At 39.5% G+C, this 19189-nt stretch overlaps 1 protein-coding gene across 2 annotated transcripts in view; it reads right to left on the bottom strand.

Moving 5' to 3' along the window:
* Positions 1-19189, bottom strand: part of SLCO5A1 (solute carrier organic anion transporter family member 5A1) — an 89543-nt gene that overhangs the window by 33986 nt on the left and 36368 nt on the right. For both annotated transcript variants that reach the window (XM_054057641.1, XM_054057642.1), the window contains exons 3-5: positions 15629-15761; positions 8466-8692; positions 1559-1723 (exon numbers count right to left, since the gene is read on the bottom strand). In XM_054057641.1, the coding sequence (XP_053913616.1) occupies positions 1559-1723; positions 8466-8692; positions 15629-15761 (525 nt within the window). The remainder of the gene's footprint in view (positions 1-1558; positions 1724-8465; positions 8693-15628; positions 15762-19189) is intronic.

The raw sequence follows: 19189 nt of genomic DNA, 5'->3' as shown, positions 1-19189 counted from the left end.
TTGACTTTGATGCTAAGTCTAGGAGTTTGGGTTGTAGAAGCAGTGCTCACTTGTCCATGTTGCGCATCCAGCTAGAGCTATTTCATTTTCTTCTTCTGGTTCATTGCAATAATCTTTATCAAGTAATTTATAGGAGAGAAAAAACAATTTAGTTTCACATGCTAGATAGGAAAAATGCTATGAGCCTCTTTCAATGTACTGGCTGTTGAATATTTTGACTGGCAAGAATGTTTCTGGTTTATCATGAGAACAAAGCGAGTTATGGAGCAGCCATCCTATCAAGAGTTATTACAGCAAAACTCCTGTTTGTGTGTAGCTAGCCTAGGCTTCAGATAGAATCACAGTCCCATCAATCAACATTTCTTCCTTATATACAGAACACAGGGATTTCATGCCCTGAAGAAAATCTCATCTCAGCAAGCTCTCAAAGAGAAGTCATCACATGGTGCTTCTCTGATGTTTCCTCTCCACATTCCAGAAAGACTGCTCGCTTTTCTTCCAGCCACTGTAGGTGACAAATGATTCCCATGTAAGGTGGCTGTGTCTTTGCCTCTCTTTCTTGTACTACCTTTTTTCTTTCCTTGACTAATGTCCCTGGGCAGATTCACCCCATACTTCACCCCTGTTCCCACAAACTACTCTCCACTCCATCACTCCTTTTTGGGTGAAATATCCAGAAGTATGGGAGAGCAAAGAACCGACCTGACTAGCAATTACCAGCTATTCCATATGGAATAGCACTACGGAGAAGTTAAAAAGATGGTTATAAAGACAAGTTTCTTTAATGCAGCTAGGAGACAACTGAGAAGATCTGCATGACACGAGCCCCAGTTTGGTCCCTTTCCCTAGGGAAGTTCCCATCTCTTTCTGCAACAGAGCAGCATGGAGCTTAAGATTTTGCGGTTTGTAGCTCTGTTAGAAGTTGGATTTGGTTGTACATTGCTGTGGCAGCACAGGAAGTGCCATACCTGCAAAAGAGGGTTCTCAGACCTGAAACGACAGGCAGGAGAGAATATGGGGAGCTCTCCTGATTGGATTCTATGATTACTTATTAACATCGACTGCATAAATATGGAGAAAACTACCAGCCTGGAGGGGAGAGATAACTGAAGGAAGGGGCACATAAGCAACTCGTCACTAGGGAAAAAGGAAGATCAGGATATTTTAAAGATCAAAGATGAAGTAAAACTCAAATTAAATAAGAACAGCTTTAAAAGTTCTTTTAAGGCACACAAATTGCAGTAATTTCTGTGGGTTTTCTAGCTTGGTTTTATTGCATTTTTCCTCCCTGAAGACCAGTAACACATTAGAAAATGCTTATCTAGGCTTATGTGAAAAAAACCCAGTCCTTTAACAATGTAAATTGGTTCATGTTTTACTAAACACATACAACAAACATCAAATAACAGCCTGAGTGTTTAACCACATACACAAAACTTGACCCAATCACCTGTTTTAACTATTTGGTTAACATTTTTGGTTCCTTCCTACATTGTTTCATTTCATTAGTCAAAGAACACCAACCCTTTCAATGTTATACTATGTGGCAGTGCCTTACCAGTGTAGATGCTGGCATTGGAAGCTGGGATGCCAAACTGTGACTCGATGAACTTGGGAATGAAGGTAATAAAAGCTGTGACAATGGCACTCTCAGCTGTGTATGACAAACTCACAAAAAGGAATGTCATGTTGCTTAAGATCCTGACAGCTGCTCTTGGAAGCTCTATAAAATGGCAAAAATGACAAACAAATGTTATAAATAATGAGCAAGAAACAAAAGCAAACTGAAACAAAACAAATTGATTTTCTTTGAGATGGACTGGCACTAATGGGCTGCTAGCCCCTGGCTACATTTGCTAAGCAGAACGAAGAGTGCATATTTAGGATTGCAGTCTTTGCTGCCTGCTCTTACCCTATCTCACTGCATCGCCCTGGGGCTGCAGTCCCACTTTTCACAAACGCAACTGAGGTCTGTTTTAATAAAACCACCTGAAAATAAAGAGTGTCTACATAGTAATACTATAAAGGAAAGAAAAATAGCAATAAAATGTAGTGATTTTGGAATTATTCTGGTATCTTAATTTGAAATTTTTTACGAGATAATGCACATTATGGTGCTGAACCAGCAGTACTGTGTTTTGCACTACACAGGAGGAAAACAAGTCACATACTCCTCCTGTAACTCTCTGCTTCAAGGACCATACTTGGAAAGCTGGGATAATAATACTATCATTTGATAAGGGAACAAAAGTATTTTTAATTAAACATTCTCTACACAATTTGAAAGTATTTACAATAGACACAGACGAAGCATACTGAAAAAAATGTCAGCCATATCAATGAATCTCAACATACCTTGCGTACAATAATGTTCTAAGAAGGGATAAAATATCAATTAAAAATGAGAGTGCATCATTAATTTGAATTGAAAAGGTATTCATCGATGTTGCACTTACCATCAAATTACATATTGAAACCTCATGAAATTCAGCACTGTAGTTAAAAAAAACACCTACGTACTTTTAATTCAGTCCTGTAGTGATGTCAAATTATCATCACAGGATGATGACAACTCTATTCAAGATTTAATTTTCTCAAATTAGATGTCGTGACTTTAAATATGGGGGTTTCTACGACAACAAGATCAGATTTTCTTTTCAAGTATTATACCTAACCTACTATGGCTTGATTTTTTTTATTTGCTCTTTACTTCATACAGAAATCAAACACTGCTTGACTCAAAGCCCACTGAATTCAATTACATGAGTGCCCATTATAAATACATGGTCCATTATAAATACATGGTGAGTAAGAACTCCTGAGTGGGATTTTTATTGATGTTAAAAGTTGTCAAGTCAAAAACCGATCTCACTTTCTCCATTGACTCCAACAGTCATCTATATAAAAGGAAACAGAATTAAGACTCTTGTCATGTCAAAACATGTCAGGATGCAAATTAGCACCTAAGTTTTCTGACTGCATCTAATCTTAGCTTATGCCAGTCGTCAAAATTTATACTGAATTCATTATGAATACAGGGTTTATACTTTTACCGCAGTCAAATGCTCTCTTGCTGCCTCTATGAAGAAAACATAATAAATTTAAATACAAAATTTGGTGTAAATAAGCAATGACTAAATTGTATTAAGAAGCACTCATATAATTGAATTGTAATTTTTTTTACCACCTACAGCTTTTTTTAAAATAAAATTTGACACTGCTTGTAAGAAAAGAACAGGAAGAAACAAGATAAAAGGAATATGAGACAAAACAATATCAATATGAACATACGGAAACTGTAACAAAACAGTACACCTTCAGAAACTACATTACAGTAGCAAGTACAAAGATAAAATATCAGTATTTATTGGCGAATACATTCCATGTTCAAAATACAGTTGATCCAAATTTATCTCATTGTTCAAAAGGAAATGAAAGAGAAAAAAATGAAAGATCTACAGTACCATCAGATGTTAGCCCTGAAACCTCAAGAGCTTTGGCTTTGTGTCTGTTTTTGGGATTTCTTGGGTTGGGATAGCAGATGAGGGCTTAGATGCAAAAAGAAAAGGAAGCACAAGAGCCAAGATGCTCTAACCCAGCTTTTACAAATCCTCTCATGGGGCTAGATGCCACAGTTTAAGAAACAGCTGCCACAGGGCTGCAGCAGGGCATCTGTAGCAGGATTTCCATGGGGACAAGGTGAAGAAGTGCTTCTCCTCCTGCAACAGGAGGAGCAGTTACGACTGTGCTGCTGCTGCAGGGAGAAAGGAGTGCCAAGAGAAAGAGGGGCTGCCAAGATCAGTCCTGATGAAAACAGAGGTTTTTGGTGGCAGTTGCTCATCTGCGTGAAAACACGCAGAAAAAAAGAAAGGCGATCATAACTTTCAGAAAACTGGACATCACAGAAAGAAACATTTTGTTAGGATGATGAACTAATTGCTCTTTGTAGAAATGAACTGGAAGTCACTGACCAAGTGTTGAGCCCAAGAATATTGTTGGATTCATTATTTTAAAGGGCCTGGTCCAAATGTGATAACACCTGGTAAAGTTTAGCTCTTCCCAGTAAAACTGAGCTTCAGAAAAATGTCTAGTTTAGATATTTTTATCTAAAGATATTGAAGAACTGATTAGGTAAATAACCACAGAGCTAATGAACATTTTGCTTTGGTGTTCACATGCAGAGCTGTACTTTCTGTTGACTCCTACTTACATCTCATCTGAGCACTCAATCTAAAGGTCATTATTAATTTCAAAACTAATTAGCATTTTCAAATTGGATTTTCTACTGATAAATAGATAAAATTCAGTGTCTTGGAATAAGCATAAGTTCTCTCACACCCCTGTGAAGGATTCTTCTGGGAACAGCTCTGCTGATTACTGTAATTTTTGGCATGAAATAAAACAGAGATTATTCCTGCATGCTGCACTAATACATACCACTTAAAGCAGTTCAGGTTTGAAGCTCCACGTGACATATAAAAAGCAATACAAGGAAAAGTTGTTATATTGTAAGAAATTTGCAAATAAAAATACATATTCAGAATTAGGTTCTCCCTGGTTTCCTCCTATGATTATAGTCAAATTCTGTGCAACAGAATCTGTATTACACTTCTGAATTTAAAAACCTGTAATAACAACACACTACTAGTATCTCTTATCTTTGAACTACACTAATTTGAGTAAAAAGCAAGAATGCTAAAAACTTCAAGGATCTTTTGTACTACATAATCAATCATGCACGTAAAGCACTTCAATGTCACGTTATTTTTCTGTGAATAGCCATAGGCCTAGCCTTTGATTCCAAGGCCATTATTAAAACTTGTCAGGTTTTGATTTTTAGATCTTCAGAAAACATATCTCATTTTTTGCAAGTGTGCATTGGAAAGAACCCTATGAGAAATTGCAACCTCCTTAATTCTGTCTTTTGAACAAATAAATCTCTATTGATTACATTCCTAAAACTAAAATGATCTTTTACTATGGCTGCAGTAACTTAAATCTTAAACATCCTTATCTTCTTTTTTATTTTAATAACCTAATATGTAACTAAGAATAAATTGAAACCTGCCTTGCAGGACTGGTTTGCTAGTCTACTGGCAATTTTCTTCCCCTCATGGTCTTTGACTAGTTGATATTCATTTTACTTCACTACTGTGCTGGACCACTGCTTGATTCATGATAAGGGAAAAGCATAAGAAAAATCTGCAAGCAATACAAATATTCATGAATACTGCTCTAAGCAAAACTCTTAAAGCACTATAAATGGAATTTCAATAAAAACTCAAATTCTGACTTCATGTCCTTTTTCATCATTTAATATATTTTCTTTTATCCCTGTTCCTCTGCATCTAGCCCACGGCGGTGCAATGCATACAGCCAGGGGAATAAACCATCCCAGTCCACAGCACTGCCCTCTTTAAGTCCATCAGCGAAGCCTCTTTTAAGGGTGATGCAGATATTAGCCAGAGGACCTCCATCCTGCTAGTGCTCCAAGCCTGGAGAGCACTATCCAAGTCTGCAACTTGGAGGCTGCCTCCACATTGAGGTCTCAGAGGCAGCTTCAGCTCTCATGCAGTACAAGGCAGAGCAAAGATTAGAGATGGAGTTTCTGGTTTGTTTATCAGAATGGAAATGAGCATTTTTAGTCACACTTGAGTACTTCAAATATATTCTACATAGAGCTAATCACAACATTCTATAATAATATTTTGCCGTGTATTTCATTTCTATTATCTACTCACACATCCATTTAAACAACCTCATTCAACTTGATTCCTCAAGCATTTTCAGGATGTGCTTAAAGGACATGCGTGGTGGCCAGAGAGTTGAACAGCCCCTAATATCCAATGAAGAGTAGGGAGGTTTGGAGTGAATTTGATCTGATTATTACTTTTGTTAACTTGATTTAGAGCAGCTCCTCGAGGCTCCAGCTAATACTGCTCATCACTGCACAGGGCCACGCCAACCTCTTCTATTTTGAGCTCTTTAAGATGGTCTGAGAAAGGGTGAGGAGAGAGTACCTCACTCAAGGTCAGTGGCACAGCAAGATCTCCAGCCCATGGCCTGCTGAACTCTCTGACATTTAGAGTGCTCACCAAATGCCCACACACAGAGGCCACTGTGTCCTCCTCCTCTTCTTCTGATCTCTGCCAACTAATCTTTGGGTAATGCAGAAACTCTAGTCCGGATCTTGTGGGGAGGAAGCACTTCAGTAGAAGAGAGACGAGACCCTCAGGATATTCTTTTACCTTCACTGATGCCCTGATAAGCATTATTAGCCTGTCCCCACCCACAGCAGGGACTGACTGGGAAGAGCATATGACAGCTGGTAGACATGAAAAGGCAGTCAGGAAGATTCCACGTTTAAGAGCGAGCTGTATGTAGGGACAGTGCTCAAAATGTTCAAAAGAAAACCAAAGACTACAAAATTCGTATAATTAATTAACATCCTTCAGATCAGACCAATACATTTTAGGTAATATACACATTGGTTTTCTTTATGCTGTTCCTTTATCTAATTGCACAGTAAGTTTTCTTACAGTGTTAAGTAAAAAGGACAGCAGACAAAATTTTTGTGGCACAAAACTTTAAGAGCAATAAAAGGAAACAGTGGTTTTGTCTGCTCAAGTTCACAATTTATCTGCATGTATGGAATTGAACCACGGCTTCTTCATTGTACACCTCCTCTAGCTCACATTACCTACACCGCCTCATTCTCCCAATAAACTATATCCAATTTTCTTCCTCTTGTGACCTACTTAATGGGTTTTTTTTGATACCTGCATCAGAAGCAATCTCCCTCTCATATTGTTTACTTGCAATATAAATAGGAAAAGACTGAATTCCAAGTCCTTGAATCTTGAAACATGAGAAAAAGCAAAGATATATCTGTATTTTTATCTGGTCCCAGCTCTGCCATGGCCAAAATAAATCTCAGGTCACTGAAGTTGGAGGTTTGCAGCCAGAGCCAGTTTTGTCTTATTTCTTCAGCCTAGGCCGGCAGTCATTGCAGGAGAAAGGACCCTGGCCCTCTCTTGTCATGCCTTTTCAATTCCATTTCATTAATCTAGGGAACTAGCTTATGTGAAATCAGGACAAGTTACAGCAGGACAAGAATCATTTTGCCAGGCTTCCCAGTAAGACAACATCATATCAGAAGATCAATACAAACAGCTTCTTCCCTGAGACTTTCTGCACAGATTTTACAGGTTGAATGTCACTGACCTCTGTCATGGCAGACTATGGCATCACTGACATTTATTAGTACAGACCAGAAGACATGACCTACTAAATAATCAGTCTCCTGGCTACTGCCTAAGTGGAGTTTCTGCCCATTGTGCTATAAAAACATGAAGTCCTGAAATTCACTGGGAAGTATAAAATGTACATTGCATCTCAGAAGAAGCAATGTTAAATGACTTGAACACATACAATCCTTTTTTCCTTCCTTTTATATACAAAATTACCTCAATTGAGAAGCCTGAGGCATGATCTCATTCCATAAAGCCCACTTAAACTTGAAAAATAATTAAATGATAGTGCATTCCTGCTGCAGGCCTTCTTTGCTAGGGTAAATGACACCTAATGGGAAAACTATTATCAGCTTATGGCAAAATACTTTTCTCTGTGTTATCTTGACTTGCTTGGTATCTTTTCGACACATGGAATAAAATGCTGCTTTTCATTGCTCCATGTGGTAAAGTTTCTCCTCTAGGGAAGATTAAAAGTTTTGTATATGATAAGCTCTACTTTGGTGACTCCACTAAAATATTAATATAGGATTTCGTAGAAGGTATGGTACACATTTAGGCAGATATATATAAAACAATACATGCTAAAATGAGATACACAGTAGTTTTCATTTCTGTGAGCAAAAGTCCTAGGAAAAATTCTAAGAGTGCACTTGTTTTCTGTGCACCTGCTGTGCCTGTAGTGACACTACATGACCTGAAAGGTGAAATTACGTACAGAAACAGAGAATCGGCATCAGCAAACTCATCCAGACACAGTTTGTCTGCATACCTGTGTCTTCCAGGCACAACAATAAGGTGAAGCGGTCTCTCTGCTGTGACATTGCCTGCAATGATTAGGAAGCAGTCCAGCAAAGATGAAATTCCCCTTCCCACTCCCCTGAGTTTGTGAGAAAAACTTGACAGAACTAGCTCTGAACCACTTTTGCTAGTCAGAGGTCAGTAGGTTCGAAGGCAAAAAAAACTCACAACTAGCTTTACAGATTTAGAAGAAAACATTAGGTACAAGGACTCACAAACACAGAGATTCTTCAAAGAAGACAGCAGACAACATGATTTTCTTGCTTCTCCACCACATTTTAGCTACTTTGCAGACAAAGGGACAACGTGATTCTGAAAGATCTGATATTGTAGGTTTACCTTACTTGCTCATACAGTCCTAGATGACTTTGTATACCAAATCAAAAGCAGTTAAAAATTAAAAAATAACTTCACCTTTCACATTCTTTCCAAATCCCATAGAGGCAGGAACTGCACTGTCTGCTTGTATTTTGCTATTCGTTTTCTCTTTCATGACTTCATCATCACTGGAAACATCATCAGAGTTTGCCTTCTTTTTCTTTTTCTTTTTTTTATGTCGAGGAGGGAGCTTTTTTGGAAAGGTAAACATGGGAAATATCACAAGGAGCATTGCAATGGCACAAAGGAGAAATCCACTCCACCTAATGCCAGGAGAGAGGAACAGAAATGAAAGCCAATGCATTACATGAAATAAAAAAGACAAAGTGATTATTACAGTCTGTACTAGTTGGAAAGACATATTTGCAAAATATGGAGCATTGACATTAACAATAAAAGATTGGAGTGGGGGAGAGACTTCACTGCGCTAAAACTGGTAATTAGAAGATGTTTCTGTTGGCTTGTCTACTGATAAAGGCATTTATTCAGAACCCACCAAATATTATGAAAGTGTTAGCTTTGAGTTGCTGTAAACAGGTAATAACTCAGTGCTGAGTGCTGAGAAACAGATACTCACTTTTTCTTTCTTGGATAATTCCCTGTAAAGCAATACAGTGTTCTTCTGGAGAACATGAAAAAAGTTATCCACACCATAAGAATATAAAATGTCTACATGGATACTTCGGGGCTAAATCTGTTCTACTTTCCAGTGCCTACCTTTCATCGCCCTGACTGCCCAACTCTTCCTTCCCAATGAAGAGCTCCCAAAGCCTGATCACAAACAAACGATATATTGCAAGTCACATCAGGTTTTATGCCTAAAACTTTGCAGCTCTGTTTTGTGACCACAACCTGTAACACCTCTTCACAAAGAATTCCCTTCCCCGCAACCCCGTCTTATAAGAAAGGTTTATAAACAACCTTGCAATGATCCCTTGGCTCATATAGAATGACCCGAGACTTACCCACAGAAGAGGCAATGTATGGAGTGCCAGAAAAGTGCCCTTCAGACAGCAGGCATGCAGTTATCCTCCCTCAGGCCAAGCAGCTTAATGAACTTTACCACAGCAACACAGATGGGCAAAAGTTCCTTACTAGAAAATACTCTAGAGTTAACCTTCTGTAGTCAGAAGGCTGATAGTAGAGTAGCAGATAATATACTCTCTCCTCTGAATTCATCTTGGAATGAAAGATTACAGGGAGATGTGGACAAATTCATATAGAAGCTTCCACAAAGGACAACCTCTGAATTCATCCACAGTTCTTCCCATGTACTAAAAGTGCAGTTCTCACTGTCAACTAAACTAATTGTACTGTGTTTATGTGTCAGGGGTTTGGTAGCAGATGAGGCTGCAGCGGTGTTTCTGTGAGAAGATGCCATGAGCTGCCTCCATGTCAGACAGTCAGCTCCAGCCAGATCCAAAACAGGCCCATCACTGCTCAAAAGTGAGGCTATCAGCGATGCTGGCACGTCTCTGATAACTTATTTAAGAAAGGGTAAAAAACTCTGTATCCATGCCGGATCACTTAATGAAAGACTCTCCCACGGGAGGGACTTCATGCTGAAGCAGGGGGAGAGTATGAGGAAGAAGGAGCAGCAAAGACAGTGTTATTGTTGGCAACCCCCGTGTCCCATCTCCTTATATATCACTTCCCTAAATCAAGTCTGTTTTGCCCATAATGGTAACCAGTAAATGTCCGCCCTGTCCTTATCTTAAACCACAAGCTTTATATCACATTTTCTCCCCCTGTCCTGCTGAGGAGCACGAGTGAGTCAGCAGCTTGGTGGGCATCCCACAGCCAGCCAAGATTGATCTAACTATTCTACCCTAGCATTTGGAAGTTTCAGTGAAGTCAATCACATTACTGCCATATCAAACCATGACAATGAAAGACTCAAGTTCTTTGCTTTCAAATCACAGTTCACAGAACTGTGGTGGCTTGACCCTGGCTGGATGCCAGGTGCCCACTGAAGCTGTCCTATCACTCTCCTCCTCAGCTGGACATGAGAGAGAAAACATAGCAAAATGCTCATGGGTCAAGATAAGGACACAGAGATCATTCAACAGTTAATGTCATGGGCAAAACAAACTTGACTTGGGGAAAATTAATTTAATTTATTGGTGATCACACCAGAATAGGGCAACGAGAAAATAAAAAACAAATCTTAAAACACCTTCTCACCATCTCCCCCTTCTTCCTGGGCTTAGCTATACTACTGCAATCTCTACTTCTTCCCCCAAAGCAGAACAGGTGGATAGAGAATGGAACTTTATCTCACGTTATCTCTGAAGCTCCTTCCTCCCCAGGAGGAGGACTCCTCACATTCTTGTCCTGCTCCAGCATGAGGTCCTTCCCATGGGAGACAGTTCTCCATGAACTTCTTCAATATAAGTCATTCCCATGTGACGCAGTTCTTCGCAAACTGCTCCAGCAAGAGTCCTTTCCATGACATGCAGTCCTTCAGGAACAAGCTGTTCCACTATAGGTCCCCCATAGGGCCACAAGTCCTGTCAGCAAACCAGCTCCAGCCTGGACCCCACAGGTTCTGCCAGGAGCCTGCTCTAGTGCAGGCTTGCCATGGGGTCACAGCCTCCTTCAGGCACATCCACCTGCTCCAGCATGGAGTCCTCCGTGGAGTACAGGTGGATATCTGCTCCACCATTAACCTCCATCAGCTGCAGGGGGAAAGCTTGCTTCATGATGGTCTTCACCACAGGCTGCAGGTGCACCTGGAGCACTTCCTCCCCCTCCTTTGAGGAACATGGTATCTGCAAAGTCATTCCTCTCACATATTCTCACACCCTTCTGACTGCTGCTGCTGCACCCCTTCTTAAATATGTTATACCAGAGGCACTACCACTGTTGCTGATTTGCTCAGCCTTGGCCAGCAGTGAATCCATTTTGGAGCTGGCTGGCATTGGCTCTGCTGGATACAGAGGAAGCTTCTAGCAGCTTTTCACAGAAGCCAACCCTGTAGCCCCTTACCACTACCAAAACCTTGCCACATAAATCCAATACAAGAAGAATTTTTACATTTTTTGTACACCCTTTGCATTTGAAAAAAAGAAGCTACTAATTGTATATTTGTTCAAACTTCAAACATTTAGAAGCATTAAGTAGACAGGATTATTTGCACAAGAAAAAAACATTTGGCCTCATATATGTAACGCAAAGGTATTGCAAACTGTATTTTTATATTAAGGGAAACACATATGCATGTGTAATGGTTTGTGTGGTAAATAGTTATGCAAAGGCAAATACCAAACAGCCATGTGTAACACCATTTTTGTTAGAAAGAGTGTACAGAAAGCTTTTGCAAGGCAAATCTAAGTGACTTAAAGTTTTGATATTATGTAAACAGAAAATCCTCTATTCATTCATTTTAGCTGATAACATACACAGATTAGAAAGCAGACTTTTAGGAGGATTAGTCAGCACTATCAGACAGGGAATAAATCAGTATACTGTAGAAAAATGTAGTAATATCCCTTTCAGGATCTCAAAGGCAGAAGCTGCCAAGGCACTGATCAAAGAAACAATCTGTGGCGATAATACGCAGAAATCCAAAACCACCCACTCAGCAGGAAACAGCAAAGCAGACTGGGGCCTGTGATGTAGCAGGAGATGAAATTAAAATCCAGCGGGACCATTATGATAGCATATTGAGTGCTGGAGATGTCACTGAATGCAATTATCTGAACTGTCTACACTTCACATCTTTCTGGAGAAATATCAAAGACTTGGAAAACAGACAAAAGGCTATATCAGAAATAATAAGGACACCTACAATGGGAAATGAGAGGTCAGAACAAGAAATACATTAATTAAAAAGCCCTTGATTTTCTGGCTTCCAAAGTCAAAGAAAACATGCAGGAGAATACCTCAAAGGCATCTGCACAAGCCCTAGGACCTCAAATAAAAGCAATTAAAGCTAAGAAAGGACAAGACAGTGCTGGGGAATTCCTTTAAACTTCTTGTGTGGAATGCTGATGAAAGACCATATGGAAATATCCAAGCATTAAATAGATTCAGAATAAGGCAAACACTCAGAAAAGTGAGACCAAGAGAAAATTTTATTCAAAGCACCTGACAGACTGCCAAGGGCTCTACCACAACTAATGAGATCCCTATACAACACATCAACAGTTCTCAAAGACAACAACATGATGAACGATTTCTAATAGACGTCCCTACAGTTACCACATTTGAATAAAAAGCCATTTTCAACTTTCAATGGGCTGGCACAGACAGCTGGCTTGTAATTTAGCCCACAGCACCTACAGAAAGCCCAGGTGTGCAAAACCCTGGAGCATAAACCCAAGTTCTGTGAAGCTTAAGGAAGAATCAGATCAGAAATAACCTGAAGAAATAACTACTTAATCGCTTTATCAGGTTTATCCTGCATATATGCAATACACCTCTTTGAATGGAACAGCTTAAGCAAAAAAAAGGCTTTACTGTAATTTCTTGCCACATATCATAGTTGCTGATATCATTTTGTCTGTAATCATTACCGCCTTTAATAGCGGATTTTTTCCACCCCCTATGATAAGTTATGTTAGAAACCTTATAGCTACATTAAGGAAAGATGAGAATCCAAGACATTAATTTACTTCAAAGGAGACAAGACTGAGAAATCTCAACTACAACTGCCCATTAACTTATCTCAACTGCGCCCTACTTTCAAAAAGCATGTCAGATGAAGTAAGTGCAAGACTACTCTTACATTTCAAATTGTTAGATTACATAAATAAAAATAAACTTGGCTACACGGCACTTCTCTCCAAGGAGAAAATATCACAGTTCCAGAAAACACATTTCAGTGAACGCAAGTCTGTACTTCCAAAGTTGCACAGCATTCTGCAACCAGCCAGTCAATGAGTAGCAAGGGACAAAGGACCAATTCTCACATTGTGAGAGTCTTCATTTTCATGAGCAAAAAAAGCTCCAAAAAGAGAAAAGGGAGTAAGGTACAGATGCTGTGGATGCCACTGAACCTTTAGGAGAGGCCATCACCGATTTTGAAACAAATTATTAGAGATCTGACAGCAGGGATACTTTCTAGCCATTAAAGAGAAAAAAAATGAGAAACTCAAAAATGAAAAAGTAACACAAGAACCTGAAACACCCTTCAGGGAAAGCCAGTCTCCAGAGATGTAATCAACATGATGGAAAAAGGAAACTGAATGACTTTTAGTTTTGTATGCTGGCTATAATACCACTCACATGCTGAGATTCTATGACAACTGATTTTCTGCCCTTGCTTCAGTCATATTTGCATCGCTTCTGCTGGCACCCCTGTGTAAAACTGAAATCACTAAGACACTTTGTTCAGGTGACATTAAACATCAGAGATACATAAAATGTATTTAGCAAGTTGACATAAAATCTTCCAAATGTCCAAACTAGGCCCTGTTTTGCTTGCAAAGCCTAGTTCACTATATGTTCTCAAAGCCTGCTCATGGAAATGGTTGTAAGAGGTAACTTCACACAACTCTTGCCACAGAGCTCAGTGGCTACAGCATTCCTGCAGGATGCCAGGGATCCACCCCAACACTGGACATCCATCCCTACCACTCAGTCTTTTGAGGGGGAATAGTTAAATTTGTAGTGCATAAGCAAGGATAGGCATTTTTTTGACTGATCTCCCTGATGCATTTGGCTATGACAACATTGCACATGTATCCAAGCTAGCCTTAAACGAGCAGTAGTGGCCATCCATCTGCAGTGGCACAGAGCTTGGTACAAACGACCCGACATCAGCAAACTGATGTGTCCATGCTGCTTTGGCTGTTTTACCTTCAGCTGAGCTGTTTAAGGTAAACCTCACAAAGATATGCCAGCATTTCAAGCAACATCAGTGGCTGCAGTATAAAGTAAAGCTTACCCCACAATTGTATAGCTCCACAGATTTCAATTATTAAATATATTTATGGCCTAATCCATGATTTCTGTTGAAAAGTACTGAGCAGATGTTGACTACCAGTTCTGACATGTCCTTAAAAACACACGAAACATAAGTTTTACGAAGAATGTACAATATTTTTCTTTTATGTCTAATATTTTATTCAAGAATAGTCAAAGCATGTTTTTAACACATTTACACGACAATTTTTTTCTATTACGTAAGTCAGTATACTTATGAGAGCACAGAGTCATTAAACCCAAGGTAATAGGTTAACTGAGCACTAAGGTTTGCCTTTCTCCCACTGAAAATTTGGCTAGTCAGCCCTGTACAGCAATGCTTTTGGACTAAGTATGACAAATAAAGTAGCAATAAATCTTCAAAGGCTTAAGAATACTCCAAAGAGAGAATTTTTCACATCAAACAATCAGAAGAGATCACTGTAGGATAAATAGAAACAGATATGATCTGGCTGCACCGGCAGTGACAAACACAAATCCAGTGCACAAGAATTCACACTGCACCCCACACCCAGAAAGCAGAGGTCTCCTCCTAGATGATGAACTTAAGTCTTTTCTGGGCTTGCACAAAAATTTCAAGGCAGATTTATAATTATCTGAGAAAAGCCACTTAGAGACTCCTCAAGACCTGCTTCATCAAAGACTCATTTTCAAGAACGTCATGTATCAAAGTCTGCTGAAAGAGATCAGCTAACAATTATGGCTGTCTCAGTGCTGCTGAAAGCCTACTATCTACTTGAGAATAATGTGATGGTTTGCATCACCTGCTGCCTAAACATGAGCCATCACCCTGACAAACAAGACCAGAAAGACTGTTCTGACCACATTCTACCTCCTTCCCCAAGATCAGGTAAACAAAGTTTACCATTTCTCATCTAGGCAGCAGAGCTTGCATTTTGTGATTCCTGCTTTGGAAAACTAAAGAAGGGTTTAATTCACATTCCACCAGGAAGAGCCTGACCCTGGGTAATGGCCTCCTGCAACATGCCCTGCCATCCCCACGCTGCATGCTGTCAGTCAGTGCCCACAGTGGTCAGAGACAGTCCTGAAGCAACCAAAAGCAGGAGGTTTTCTGTGCAATGTGCCTATGCACTTCTGTGGCAAGTGTTTTTCTCTGTCAGAGGCTAGCACGTAGTAATCAACAGAAATCTGGTCTTTCTTGGCCTCCTTTTACAACCTTAAACAAGACCTCAAGGTATACAATTTCCCAATTTGTCTCAATTCCCTGCAGGCAATTTAGAGAGTAGTTTTGGAAGACGCTTGTTTCTTACCAGTTTCCAATGAATCGGGGATCACTCTGGTCAATATAAACTGTAGTTCTAGGATCAACATAGAAACCAATAAGAAGTCCTCCTAGCAAGTATCCAGCTGCAGGACCAAGTGCTCCCATTACGTACATGATGGCTGAGGAAATAAAAGGTCAGAGTCATACGTCAATAAAATGAATGCTTCATTAATTATTTACAGATAAAATTCAAAAGTAAAAGATGCTTCTTAAAGAAGAAAGAGTTTTGTACCCTAAAACCTTCAGAGCCCTTTTTTTGCAGCCTTCAAAGGCAAAAACTTCTGCATAAGTAACAGACTGATAAGAAAATTAGGGCTTTCTGCAGGTTTTCAGTCAAACTATGGATGGAAGTATATACTACTTCAGTTCTTTGGAAAGAAAGCATACTTGACTTTGACAATATATTTCACCGGTAACATTTCCTTTGAATCAAACCAAAATGTAATAATAAATAGAATAACATATAATTAATGGCAAGCAAACAGAATAGCAAAGGATAAAAATTATGTCAGACACCAAAGAACAAACTATAACATTCCAACTTAGTTACCCTTAGACAAATACTGGGTTTAAAAAAACGATTAAAGTTAAGAAATCAAGTATTCATATCTCAGGGATTGATAGAATTATGTTTTTATCTGTGTAGCCATGGACTTGTCCCTGTTTTACGTACTGAAACCAGTAGACCATAATTACTATATTTCAAGCAAGCCTCCTGCCTGATTCAGAACATTTGATATTTTAAATTCAAAATCTTCATGTGACTTTAAAACAGATTTCCAATCGAAAAAGCAATTAAAATGAAAATAAGTTTCTCATGTGCAGCTATACAGACACACACCTTACATCATCATCATCATGGCCTGGACATTGGATGACAGCAAAATCCTTATAACTTGGAATAACAGAGTAGGAGATCAAAGCATCACAGAATCATAGAATCATAGAATCATAGAATCATAGAATCATAAAATCATAGAATTACAGAACAGTTAGGGTTGGAAGGGACCTTAAAGATCATCTAGTTCCAAACCCCCTGCCATCAGCAGGGACATCTCCCACTAGATCAGGCTGCCCAAGGCGCCATCCAACCTGGCCTTGAACACCTCCAGGGGTGGGGCATCCACAGCTTCCCTTGGCAACCTGTTCCAGTGCTTCACCAACAGATACCAACAGAAGGCTCCTATCTGCTCTGTCTTCTCGAAAATACTTTTCAGAGTGCAGTCTCCAGTCTTGGTCCTTTAGCCACTCACACAAGGGTACGTGTTCCCCTGCTCCCCTTTGTCTTGTGTGCCAGTGCTGCCAGAAGCAAGGGAGAGGCAGAGGCAAGGAAAGACTATGTCTTAGCACGGGGCCAAGACACAACTGGACCTGGGACCCAGGACACCTTTCTGCATCTCCCAGTAGTGGCATAGTTGTGAGACACCAGCAAGAGCAGACAAAAACATCTGGTCTGCTTGCTGAGAAGAACTGAATGCTGAGATTTAGGAATCCTGTTCTCATGTCTAGGTTTTGAAAGGCAGATAATTTAAAGGTTGTCATTTGCTTTGCCCTTAAGTCTTGCCAGTTCCACTCCTTTCTCTTTCTACTTCTGCAAATCCCAAATCAGCTTTTGAAGTAAGCCAAAATCAGTTATCACAACCTTAAATTCAGACACCTTTTACAAGATCCATGTGGTTTTGACCACAACATCAAGACCATAGCTATCTTCCAACGATTGTTCTCTTGTAAGGGACAAGCTATATCAGCGGAATGCCACAAGTCATTCGTGGGACTTCATGATGGGATTCATCCCAAAGTACTGAACAAGCTCGCAGATATTATAGCAGGATCCCTCTTGATCTGAAGGTCTTATTAGGAGTCTGGTGAAGTCCCTGCTGAGTGGAAGCTAGCCAGTGTTATTCCAATCAACAAAATTGGCGTGAGGGAAGACCCAGAGAACTACAAACCTGTTAGGCTAACCTTGATTCCTAGAAAAACTATGGAGAAGACTATACTGAGTACTATTGAAAGGCATTTAAAGAATAATGTAATCACCAGGCACAATTAACATGGGTTCACAAAAGTGAAGTCCTTTTTTAACTAATTTAATACCCTTCTATGATAAGGTCACCCACCTAGTGGATGACGAGATGGTGGTGGATGTAGATTTTCTGGATCTCATTAACTCTTTTGATACTGTCCCTCACAGCATCCTTCTGGACAAGTTGTCCAACTGTAGGATGAGAGGGTTCATGGTGTGCTAGGTGAAGAACGGGCTGAAAGACAGAGCTCAAGGCATTGTAGTGAATGGGGCCACATCTGGCTGGTGACCAGTCACCAACAGAGCTCCTCAGGGTTCAATTCCAGGGCCTGTTCTGTTCAATATATTTATCCACAATCTGAATGCAGGATTTGAAGGTACCATTACCAAGTTTGCTGATGATACCAACTGGGAGGTGCTGTTGACTCTCTTGAGGGACAGTAGGCCCTGCAGAGGGATCTAGATAGACTAGAACTCTAGTCTATCTTCACTGCAAAATCTCCCTACAGCTTCTGTGGACCAGTTACTTTCCATGGCATTATGCAGACTATATCCTTTTTGGTAATAGTAAATTATATCTCATGGACAAAATAAGCAAAAAGAAGTCACTAAATCTGCTTGATTAAACCAAAATAACTTCTGCATCTTCATCTTATGTTCTGAAACAAGAGAAGAAAAAAATAGTCTCATGAGTAAAAAGAGACTGCTATCTGAGAGCTATATTGCAGGGGGAAAAAAAAGGTAAACCACCTAAAGTGAAAAATGCTCCCAGGCTACAAATTTATAAAACAGATCTATCACTCTTAAGCTACTCTTTCTTAAGTAAATTTGCAGATCTAATGAAACTGCAATTTAAAATAATTATATTTTGCTGAAGCCTTTTTTGCATAACGGTTTCCAGAACCATGTTGACTATTTAAATTTATTACAGCCACGTTCCCTTCTGCATTGATTGTAAACAATTATCTGTATGCCTAAAATGCTTCATCACACATTATAAAACTGCTCCTTAGCAGCAAGTGGTTAGATAAACCCCACAGTAACTGTTATTTGCAAAATCCACATGATGAGGAGGGAAAAAAACTCAGACAAACAAAAACAACTCCATCCACTATAACAAATATTGTTCTACAAATATTTGCTTGGAAAATTGATTCAAACAGCTACAGAAAATTCAGATGTCTAAAAGGTTTACAGAGGAAACACAAAGGAAGCAAAAGGCTGACCTAATCCATTCATTTCAGTATTCAGAAAAAATACTTATGCTGCATTTATTCAGCTTCATTTCCACCACTGAAACAGGCAGTAACTGCTTAGGTTTAGAAGCACTACCCAGACAGTGTATTTTGTACACCTGGTAACTTCAGGTGTACACCTGGCAACTTCAGTATTTCATAAACAGAAATACTGCACAGTAAAGATAAAAATAACAGTGCACACTATGCTCCATTAGAGGAAGGACTGCTGTTCACCATTTCAAAAATATTCTAAAATTACTGTACGCTTTTCAGGCTTCAAGGTCTT

The sequence above is a fragment of the Cuculus canorus genome, chromosome 2 (assembly GCF_017976375.1).
Source record: "Cuculus canorus isolate bCucCan1 chromosome 2, bCucCan1.pri, whole genome shotgun sequence".
In the NCBI taxonomy this organism is placed as follows: domain Eukaryota; kingdom Metazoa; phylum Chordata; class Aves; order Cuculiformes; family Cuculidae; genus Cuculus; species Cuculus canorus.
Note: the sequence above shows the minus strand (reverse complement) of the source record. Positions and strands in the feature narration are given on the sequence as shown.